Consider the following 12025-nt stretch of genomic DNA (forward strand, 5'->3'; position numbering starts at 1 on the left):
GAAGGGTTAATAAATTGTCTCCGGCCCCACATTTGCATATCCGCTAAGTCAGACGCTACCTCTGTTATTTGGTCGCCCCAGCTCTATAAGCATTCAAATTGCATGTAATGAGACTAATCTTTACTGTCCGCTCCCTTCAATGTGGATCCCGGAATCACAGCTGAACCCGCAAGACACACTAATATGACTGATGCACGAGTTCGAACCATAATTGACACAGTTCATGCGGTCTATCGCGATTTGCGATTGATCAGTGATATTTCATGGACGCCCAGATGTTATTGTTATCGCCACAGAATTTCAGACACGCAGATGGAACGGTGTTGTCTCTGTTGTCGTGCGAAACCCTGACAAATGTGCGAGGGTGCTGTAATGCTGGTCATTCGAATGCCGAACTGGAGACGTGGAAGCAGATTGAAGTCGTGATAACTTCGTCCTCGGCAGGGATGTCAACAAGAGATGCAAATCGACGCCTGTTAATGTTTGGCCCGTTAACCCCTTCGGCTAAAACGCATTTCTCTTTCATAGTCGAAAATCATTTATATTTGTTCCTTCGACTTCCGTCTTCAATTCTAAACCACTGCGGCTATAATTTGCGACCTGTCACCTCTGCTTGTATAATTCGACCTGTGTTATAGATCCTGCCTAGATGGGCCGGAATGCTGGCGAAACCTCCTTACTCTTCTGCCAACAGATCCTGGTGAAATACTGAACATTTAAAGCTTAAATCTTCGAATATCAATTCTCAAAGTGATTATCCAAATCTGGCCTCAGGCCACGAATTCTGCCCGATGAAATGACTGAATGTCACCTCCAATCTGCAATAATTCGGATGATATTTCACACCCTCAAAATTGCGTACCAATTGAGAGTTTTCATTCTCAATGGCCCGTTGTGACAATTGCAGAAACCCTAGGTTCTACAATGCACCTGTGATTGAATCAAAATCTGAAAACAAAGAGAGATAAACAACTGCCTGATTCGAATGGAGCCCCGGGGTGCCTATTTATTCTTTTCTCTCCATCTTCTCCAGAGACTTCTAGAACATTTTTGCTTTTATCTCTTAAGTGACTTTATTAAATATTTTATAATCCAAGTCACTTTATTAAATTAATTAAATATAAAGTTATCTTTTAATATTTATTTATTTGATAACTTTATAAATAATTAAATTAATATCACTTATCTATTTAATTAAAATAATTAATTAGTCGTCCTTATAAAATATTCATTATTTTGGACAACCAGATTAATTAATGTCCAGATTAATTAATTAAATCGAACTGTCACCAAAAATGGGGACATGACAGGCAGCGGGGGAGCGGGGGGGGAGGAGAGGGAGTGGGGGGAGGGGGTTGCATAGTATAGATATAATATTATTAATATATATGATTGAAAATGCTAATTATGAAATGATACTTCAATATATTATATAACAATGTAACATTAACATACCAAATATAGTTGACTACAATGAATAGAGAAAATTAAAATGTGATTCACAAACCATAAGTTCAAACTTGAAACTTGAAATTTCATAACCATTACTATTACTAATGACCATTTGACAAATTAACTTAGTTCAAGATGCAAGATTCAAAATTCATTGTTCAAATATGATTTTATGAATATCATATATCATAAAGATGCTCATGATGACAATGAGCTGAATAGCATGAAACGGTAAAATAATAATAATGTATCATAGCCATATCAAAGTGAGTGTAATCAACAAAATGACAAAATGCCAATAATGAGAATGGATGATTCTCAAGTGCTCTCTAATCATTCCTTATGCCGAAGTCCTCATCACTGGAACTACTAGACTCCTCCTGAGTAAGATCCTGATCCTCTAAAGGAACACCAACTAGCCCTACATTGGCTTCTGCATCGGCATCCTCATCAATCTGAGCTGGATCCTTGGGCTCCACATCCCATCGTGTTGCAGGGCTCTCCTTGTACTCGCATGTCTTGCGATCTTTGAGCCGCAAGTGACCATGTACAGCAACCAGCTTTTCCGCTCTCTTGGAGGTAAGTTTGTTCCTCTTAATAGAGTGAATGAAGCTATAGGTGGACCAATTCCTCTCTACAGCTGAGGAGCTAGACATCTGAGATAACAAAGTTGAAAGTTACAACTTACAAATGACAAACAAATGTTCATACAATTTGTAATAAATGATAAATGGTAAATCGATGATTAATAATTATTGAATCAATGAATCATAAATTAAAATCAGCAAGGTAAAACTCTTCAAGTTAAAATTGTAAAGGGCTGGAATTAGTTATTAGTATTACAAACCTGAGAAAGCAGTAGAATGGCTAGTGAGGTGATCTTCAACTTTTGTGAACCATGACATTTCCACCATAAAATAGGATTCTTTTGTGCCATGGTTTTCAGATCCACCTTTGCAATATCCGAGTATCCTACAAGTTACAAGTTTTAAAGTTTACAACATAATATTAAAATTATAAATAACTTAAATAAAGTTATAAGTAAAGTAACAATTAATTATTAAAAGAACTTATAATTTAATAATTATAAAGAGTTTAGAGCACTGAATCAAGATTTAAGGATTACTTGGACTAGCAAATTCAGACCACTCGGTGCGAATCTCACTAGCAGTCTCAGTATCATACATTTTGGCAATGCACCGGAAGAACCCATTCTTTACCTCATCATCTCGAAGTGGTGTGACTCTACTAGGCCTAGGTATGTACCACTTCGGTTTCAATGCATAGGCAGCCATGTGCAAAGGAGTGTTCAACTTCTGCCACCTGCGGTGAATGATAGGCTCAATGTGCTTCGTATAGAATGCTAGAGTGGGGTCTCTCTCACGTACAACAGCCCTCATCTGCCCAAGCATGGAATCAATGCACTCATAAACCTCTCCAAGGCTAGGTGAATCTGCATCTCCATATCTGATCACCTGAAACACTGGAGTAATGATGGAGACTATGTATTTTGCATCACTCCAAAACTGATCACTCTTCACTGTCTCCTTTACCCTCTTCCCCTGCTCTATTCTGGACTCAGGCCATTGATTCCATTCTTGTGTCATAACCATGAGTTGCAATGGCTCTTGTAACTCAATCATTCTCTCCAAGAGAATATAATATGATGCATACCTGGTCTCAACTGGTTTGAAGAATTGCTTCTTTGCGAAGCTCTTGAAAAGTGCATGTGAAGTATGGTGATTGCAGATAAACATCTGCACCTCTCTCCCATCATTAACCACCTTTCTAATCCAATCTATTTTCCCCATGTCTTTGAGTGCATTGTTCATGGCATGCACACAACATGGAGTCCACCAAATATGCTTATAAGCTGCCTCAACAAGCCTCCCTACAGCTTTGCACACGTGTTGCATCTGTCACAACTTGGACCACATTTTGTAGTCCAGCCTCCTCAATGGCTTCCCTAAGCACATGAAACTGAAAATCAGCATCTTTACGATGCCCTGAACAATCAACTGCCTTCAAAAAATATGGGCCCTCCGTGCATGTAACCATAATGTTGATGAGTGGACGATGACTAATGTCCATCCACCCATCCATGATAATGCTGCAACCTGACTCCGTCCAACATGCTTTCATTTGCTCCATCAAGATCCCAACCTTGTCATAGGCTCTATCCAACACTGTAGTCCTCAGCTTGTGGTCACCTGGTGGCACATATGATGGCTCTCCCTCATTCATTGCCATGGTCATCATCCTCACAAAATAGGGAGATTGAGCCACATGTGTAGAGATGCCATTGGCAAAGAAGAAATCACCAACAGCATCATCTAACCGGTCCCTTGTATGCATGTTAAATAAATGAGCAATGGGGTTACTATCACTACAACTTGTGATTGCTTTCTGTTTCCCCCTACTGCTGTCCCCTGCTGAACTGTGTGTATGTGAAGAGAATGACGGTGTAGGTGACATAGTCCCTGCTCTCTGATGCAAGATACAAGTAGATGTATCTCGCTGTCCCTGTAACTGCTGTATATGTTGTACCTGTTGCCTAGCAGACAAAGATCTAGGCACTGCAATGTCACTATAATCAGGAATGCCCCATAGTTTATTCACTTCAATTCTGTATTTGACATTCTCAGGATTTGACAAGAACATACATGGGTTCACACCATAGCCACTCTAAAAAAGGTGTGAATTAACTCTTGTAATGCTGCCAAACCATTCTGCTTCACATATATTGCACTTCCATTTGTGTGACGCCCCTTGAAGGTGTAGGGCATGTAATTTTTGTAGCAAACTGTTTCAGAGGGAACTTTGGGTCATAAGGACCCCTAGCATACTTCCTCAAAATCTTTGAAGGGCAATCAATAGAAGGCACCCCTGGTGCAACATAAGGAGGCTCTACCTCAAACTCAAATTGACCACCTATTGATTCAGCCCCATGATCACTTCCTTCAGGCTCAAGTTCAGGCTCATAATCAGATGCACTTGGCTCATTAATTTCCATGTCTTCTGCACTTTGGCTGGATCTAGAAGCCATTTATAAAACTGCATTTCACAAAATGAAAATAATTAATAAAATTATAAAAATGATCATGATACATTTCAGTAAATTATAATTTAAAACTTAAAAGTTAAAACTTTACTATTTAATTTTAGCATTTACTATTTAAAAATTTAAAGTATTAAAAAATGAAGCTATATAGTAAATACTAAATAAAAATATGGCAATATGGCATATGCTGAAAAGTTACTTTCAAGCTTCAAGTTTCATTCTTGAATTTTGTTGATAGTTGAATCTTCTTAGTTCTATGATTTTTTATTTTATAATTTATTATCTATATTAACTTTCAGTTTTTTTCATTGTTCTTAAAATAAAAATATGGCAATATGGCATACGCTGAAACGTATTTTTAGCGTATGCCATATTGCCATATTTTTATTTTAAGAACAATGAAAAAAACTAAAAATTAATATAGATAATAAATTATAAAATAAAAAATCATAGAACTAAGAAGATTCAACTATCAACAAGATTCAAGAATGAAACTTGAAGCTTGAAAGTAACTTAGTAAAACTAAATACTAAATACTAAATTTAAAAATTATAAATTGATTTTTAAAACCAAAAAAACTAAGTAAAATAAAAAAAACCTTACCTTGAAAGCTTGAACTTGAGGAGACACTTGCCAAATCAAACTTTCTTGCTCCTCTTGATCTTGCAATCCCTTGCAAAACCACCCACTAATCTCTCACAAGCTCCTCCAAACACTCTTTCTCACTTAACTCCTTGCTGCTCCAAAATGGTGAAATGAAATGATGAAATGAAAATGAGATCTATTGGTCTTATTAAGCCTTCAAATAGACCACATGGGACCCACACCCAATTAGGGTTAGCATACTTAAAAAACAAAAACAAAAAAAAAAGCAAAAAGTATTTTTTTTTAAGTTTTTTTCCGCCCTCTTCTCGGCACACCCAGCGAGCACCCAGGAAGCACCCCGCGAGCACTCGGGAAGCACCTCGCGAGCACCCGCGGCACACCCGCACACCCAGGAAGCACCCGAGCACCACGTCCCACCTGGGTGCTCGACAGGTGCGGCGAGGGTGCAACGGCAAAAAAGCCACTGGCAGGGGTGCTTGAGTGCGTGACGCACCTGCACCGAGTGCGCCCACATTTTGACCCAGGTGCGCGCACTCGGGTTACACTGTGAATAACCAATTTTTTAAATAGCATTAAAATATCATCATAACAGTTAGCTAGTATGCAAACCTTCATATAAAATTATAACAATTAACGATCTTACCATTTTACATGATTGTAACTAATTTTACTTGTCAATAGACTTCACATGAAACCTCAATGGTTATATGAACATTTCAAATAGAGCCAAATTTCGGGATGTGACAGTCTGTGATAAAACGTTGGTTGTAAACCTTGTCATTTTCAGAGATTCCATGACAGCATCATGTTGAGCAAGTCTATGATGAAAGGTGATTGTGATTATTTTTGTCTTTTTTTACAAATTTGTCATGTTGAGAGATTCCATGACAGCATCACATTGAGTGAGTCCATGATGAAAGTTGAATGTGATTTTTGCAGGTTTTTCAAATTGAGTGAATCCATGATTACTAGTTAAGAATAAATATTTACATCCATCATGTTCAGTGATTCTATGATTATAAGTAATTGTTGCAGGTCTATAAAGTTGAATGATTCTATGATGAGTAAATTGTTCTCTAGTGTCATGTTGAGAGATTCCATGACAACATCACATTGAGATAGTTTGCGATGAAAGTTGGTTGTGCTTCTTGCAGGGTTTTCATGTTGAGTGATTCCATGAATTTTGTAGGATCTATGGGATTAGATTTTATCATTGACATTTTGGTTGCAGCCTTGTACTACTGTTCAACTAAAGATGTCCCTCTCTCTAAGAGGAAATGTGGAGCTTGTAGCTGCAATCGAGATCTTTATCTCTAGGCGTTAATATCATTATGGTCACCATCAGTTGAAAAGGACATTTATGATAAATTGTAATATTAATATAAAGACATGTGTCATACAACATGCGTTGAGGCATGGAAATACAAAGAGTTGTATTTAAAAATAAAGTCGTGTTTTAGGAAATCGAAGAGACCTTCGGTTGTAATGTGAAGGGTCTCTCTATTTGTTATATATTTTACATCAAGCAAAAAGCATTGTACTCTTGAATTTTATTATCAATAAAATGATCTTTTGTTGCATGGTTCGGTTTTTCCCTTCTTTCTCGAAGGGTTTTCCAAGTGTAATTTCTGATTTTTATTGTATCTATTTTAGTTCTTCCTTATTGCTGTTTATCTTCTTAATTTTCAGGACAAATATCCAACAGTCACTAGGGTCTTCCCTCTTGTCCCTTGTGTGCATTCCATCTACTCTAGCCTCTTTATTGCATTGTTTATCTCAAAAGTTAGTACCCTATGTTTTACAACTATGTTGACTTTTTTGAAGGACACGGTAAGTTTATCATAATAAATGTTTTTATTATATTCTAGTTTCAAATAACATCACTATAACATATGATATCATACTCAAGTAAATTAATTTATTTTTACGACATTTTACAATTCAAGAATCTCTTTCTCAACTTTTTCTTAGTTAAAATTTCCACTAATCGCTTGATTATAAAAGAGACCAATAGCACTATAAGAAAAATGAAAAACGATTCTTATCCCCTTATGCTTAGTACAATTTCATATTTTTCCTCTAAAATCCTTCATTCTATAGGTCTAGTTTATTTATCTAAAGATTACTTCTCTAGTCTACATTTCGAAAGGCTCCACAAAGAGGTCCAGTAATTAAAATTTAGCATGAAATATTTGGTTCGTATTATACTGATTACAGTAAATTGGTTTTCTCAATGACACAATAATTTGAGAGAAACTTCTTCAAACCAATAGACTATCAAACTCAAATGTACTAAAGATAATAGCAATAAATCATTTCATCCTGATTGGTACTCACAAGAAGACTACGAAAAATCATTTTACTCCGACCTTAGTCCCTGCTATTTTGATGACAGAATATTAAGCAAAACTGCAAGTGAAAAAATGGAATGTCAAGAGTAAGATCTTACTATCAAATTTAATAGTCAATTACTAACCTTCTCTTTTTCTAAAAATATCACTTATTGAAGCTCCATTCTTCCGACAAAATCCTTCAATTGCCTATATATATTTAACAGCAGAATATGGTTAATCACAACATCAGGTCCACAGACAACTACTGATGCACTGAAAATAATGATCTTAAATATAAGGCTCCAAACTAAAGAAACTAATTGTATTGTTTATCTCTAAAGTTAGTACCTTATATTTTCACAACTAAATTGATTTTTTTGTAGGACTTGGTAAGTTTATCATAATAAATATAATTATTATATTCTAATTTACAATGACATTACTATAACATATGATATCATACTTTTCAGTTAAAATCTCTACGAATAGCTTGATTAAAAATAAGATCAAGAGAACTATCAGAAAAAAGAAAACCCATTCTTATCCCCTTACGCTTAGTACAATTTCATTATTTTCTCAAAAATCCTTCATCCAAACTTTTAGTAGTAAGTAAAGCAATGTTGCTGCTAGGGAGTGCATGACATTTTAGTCAACCAATATTCTATCACTTTAATTTGGTAGGAGCCAAGCTTTATTCTTGACCAACTAATCATTCTTACATACCATTGGAAATAGTAAGCTTTACAATGATCCAATAGGTTATTTTTACATAAGGCAGGGGTTCCATGGAGGAGGCTTAAGCTCTATTTTTTAGGTGGAAGGGATCCCGCGAGAAAAACAAATTGAGCTGCATGATTATTTAGAATCTTTCACTAAAACATAGGAGCTCTTACTTTTTAGATCTCCAATTTTAGTTGGTAAAAATAAGTTGGGGATAACAATTGCCCCACCAACTTCGGAGTATTGTTTGCCACAAGTCAATGACATGCTCTTGATTTCTATTTAAAATAAATGATTCCCACCAAACCATTTAGGACAATTTCTTTTTAGGGAAATTTTTTTTTTTTAACTCATTTTCCTTAAATTTAGGAGCTTTAAATTTTAAGCTGAAATGTCATACAAAATTTATAGGACCACTCATCTTTAAATAATCCTAAAAAATCTCACCAACCTAGACTCCATTGTTTAGGAAGCTCCCCTTCATGGGACACCAGCCTAAGTGAGCTCATAAAAGAAATAGAGATACTAACTATATTGTATGGAGGATTATAATTCCAAGTCTATGTACTATACAACTTCATTATATTAACCATAGTTGAAAATCACGGCGATATATCACCAAAATGGAGATACACCGCGAGTTATACAAGCAAGCGATTAAATTGTTGAACATTTTGCTAACAAGCTATTAAAAAACACTCGACATTTTTTTGTTAAAAATCTCGCAAAAGCTCTCGCATTTGGCCAGTTAAAATCAATGACCAAGTCAACGAATAAACACAACAAAATTAGGTTTTTTTTCCATCATTTGTAATAGCCCATTTTTAGCAGGGTTTTGCAGTATGCTTGGTCGATTCACCACAGTAGCCCTCATGAGCTGACAGTGGGATTTGAGGGTCTCAGTTGTGGGGTTGTCGGCTTTCAAGCAGCCTATGGTGAGTTTTGGCTCCGTTTGAGGGACTTACTATTTATAGTAATTCAAAATGTTGGTTCCTATGAGCTCAGTTGAGTTAGAAGAGTTGAGTGATGCTCTCAACTTTTATTTCACATTTCTGGTTTGGGCTTCAAGAATCTTTGAGGGGGCGTCTATTTATAGTAAGTGACCTCGTCAGGTTCATTTATTGTCTTTCTTCGTCATGATCACTCTGGAGTTGTCAAATTTCGATTCTGATGCTTCTTTAGTTGTTCTTGCAAGACAGATGAATTATTATTATTATTCATCTAAATATGTTTAGGTTGCTATTTTTGTTGGTGTTGTGTTGTATGTTGGTCACCTCAACATCATTGCTTGTTGGAACCAGGATGAAAAGTTTTAAATCGGTGGGCACAAGAAACAGTGACCTTGTGTGTCATAATATTATGTTATGGTGGAAAAGGTCATTTTTGAGAGCCAAAAATAATTAATAATTATATTATATGGCTCTTTATTATATTTTAATGTTGCGTTGGGGAAACTTCTTAAGTGAAGTTGCATTTGGGAAACTTTATGTTATTTGAAGATTATAAATGAGTTCATTTGATGGGAAAAGCATCCGATTAATTATTTGCTTCTATTGCATGTGAGGAGTACTGAATTTGTGCCCTTGCTGAAGTATATGGGTTTGGATTTGACAAGTGCCTGGTAATTCATAGCTGAGGCATTGTGAATTAGTTCTAAGAATTATTTATAGATTTTCCCTATTGTTCTTACTGTCTGTCTGGGAATCAGAGTTGTGATTTGATCTTCTGCTGAGGTAAGAGGGTTTTGAAACTTAAATTCTGAAAGTTACATTGGCATTCTCCATTACTGTTTTATTTGTAGCTTGGAGTTCCTGAAGTTACAAATTACATTCAATTGCAAACTGGAATCCTTTATTCCATTCTACTGTTTGGACGTGTGTGATTGAGGAGCAAATTACATTTCCATCTGCCGGAAATAGTTTTGCATATAGGCGTCCAGAATTTGGACTTTAGCTGACTTGTCATTGGTCTTTTCCCACGCTATTAACCCTGTACTTGGGTGTTCTTCTACAGAAAATCGGGCCTTTGAATGTCTGGAAAATTGGAAATTATGCCACTGCAGGTGTCTCTTTGCTGCACATGATTAACGTGGGGTTTCAATTGCCCATATCGAGATGTATTTGGTAGTGCCTTGCTTGGTGTTTGGGACTTGCAGATGTAGCTGTTACTTTGTTTTGTTCTTGAAGATTATCGCCCAAATTTGGTGTATTTACTGTGTAGGGTTGCCTTTATCAGACATTGCAGAATTTGGTTGTCAAGTGACATTGGTGGGAGTCAAGACATGACTGCTGCAATCATTATGTGAGCTGGAGTATTACCAGGTTCATTTAATTGTAAAACATTTATAATCTTGCAGCATTTTTTTCATTGACAAGTTGCATTTCTTTTGCATATGAGCTGAGGGACTTATTTAAATAAATTTATAATTGCACAAACATTGTTATTAATTTTGGCATCATATATATATATATGTTAGAATCTGAAAAGATTAATAACCCAGAAAACTAGTGCAAAGAATAAATTTTTTAACTATGAATGCAAATGATACAAAATCAAAATAGCAACATAGAGTTAGTCTCAAGAGAGTAATGCAAATGTTAGAAGCAAAATAGCATTAAGAGAATGGAAAAACAAGAGATGCAAATACAAGCCAGGTAGCATACTTATATAGGCTAGGAAGAGGGAGGAGGTGGCAACACCAACCAATGAGGTGTAAGAACCCCAAATAGGCTCTATGCTGATCACTGTTTGTTTCCCTGAGTGTAATGATTGTTTTTTGTTGGTTCTTGAATGTTTCAAGTTGCTTCTGGTTTTTTTGAGTTTATAAAAGAGAATACAAATATTGAAACTAATTTACCCAAAATTATAACTCAAATCTAATTATAATGCTGATCGAACTCATTTATTCAGATGGCTCATACAATTTATACAATGTTTATTGTTGGAAGAATACATAAAAAAAAAACATCAGCATTAATAGTTGAAAAAACCTGATTTTCGACTCCAAAATGCAAACACGCTGCTGATTGCTCCCTCTCTAGGCAGCGCCTATCAAAATCTGCAATATTAAATCTTTGATTTTGAATTTACTGTAGCGCGGTACTGTTCACGGCACTGTTCACGTCACTGTTCACGGGCACTGTTCACGGTACTGTTCACGGCACTGTTCATGTGTACTGTAGCGCACTGTTCACGACACTGTAGCGCACTGTTCACGGTACTGTAGCTGCTGTTATAAATCTGCAAACAGATCCATCCAATTTTCTCCTACTGAAACACAATATTGACTTCTGGGTGAAGCCAACTCACAGGCAAAATTCGGGTGATATTTCACACCTTCAAATTGCATCAACTCTGAAGAAACTACGTCCTCCACAGTCTGAATTCTTCTCGAATTTGTAGAAACCCTGGTTTTAAATAACTCTCATAACATGCTCTTGAAGGAAGACAAGGTTTGTTTATAAAGACTCCTCAACTCCAGAATGAGGCTCTACGCTCAATGTGGGATAAAAGAATATAATAATAACATAAAAAATGTTATTACATTAAAACTTAGAAAACCCCTTTTAATTTTCCCATAAGCTTGGACCCACAATTAATTGAAATATGGCCCCCTTTTATGATATCATGACCCTCACTTAAGTTATAATATAAAAACATATTATAACTTAATAATATAAGCTCAAAACCAATAATGTTTATTCTAACTAAATAAACATTAATATCTCCATTATTACTCAACATTTTTGAATGTCGTCTGAACCGGGAGCTAACATGATAGAGCTGCATATGACCATACCCCTTTTCTAAAAATAGCAGGGGTCCACCTTTATAACTCCAAAATTGCTAAAAA

At 35.8% G+C, this 12025-nt stretch overlaps 2 protein-coding genes across 6 annotated transcripts in view; both read right to left on the reverse strand.

Moving 5' to 3' along the window:
• Positions 1 to 12025, reverse strand: part of EDD1 (glycine-tRNA ligase) — a 426585-nt gene that overhangs the window by 319065 nt on the left and 95495 nt on the right. For all 5 annotated transcript variants that reach the window (XM_089786876.1, XM_089786879.1, XM_089786878.1 and 2 more), the window contains one exon: positions 7596 to 7659. In XM_089786876.1, coding sequence (XP_089643002.1) covers positions 7596 to 7659 — 64 coding nt within the window. The remainder of the gene's footprint in view (positions 1 to 7595; positions 7660 to 12025) is intronic.
• On the reverse strand, positions 1713 to 2420 carry LOC149551328 (uncharacterized). The gene is made up of 2 exons (XM_089786882.1): positions 2300 to 2420; positions 1713 to 2108 (listed from the first exon to the last, which is right to left on the reverse strand). Exons 1-2 carry the CDS (start codon positions 2387 to 2389, stop codon positions 1782 to 1784), a joined length of 417 nt encoding a protein of 138 aa, XP_089643008.1. The 5' UTR covers positions 2390 to 2420; the 3' UTR covers positions 1713 to 1781.

The sequence above is a fragment of the Cupressus sempervirens genome, chromosome 6 (genome assembly GCF_028749045.1).
Source record: "Cupressus sempervirens isolate cs-2001-9-10 chromosome 6, ASM2874904v1, whole genome shotgun sequence".
NCBI classification, from domain to species: domain Eukaryota; kingdom Viridiplantae; phylum Streptophyta; class Pinopsida; order Cupressales; family Cupressaceae; genus Cupressus; species Cupressus sempervirens.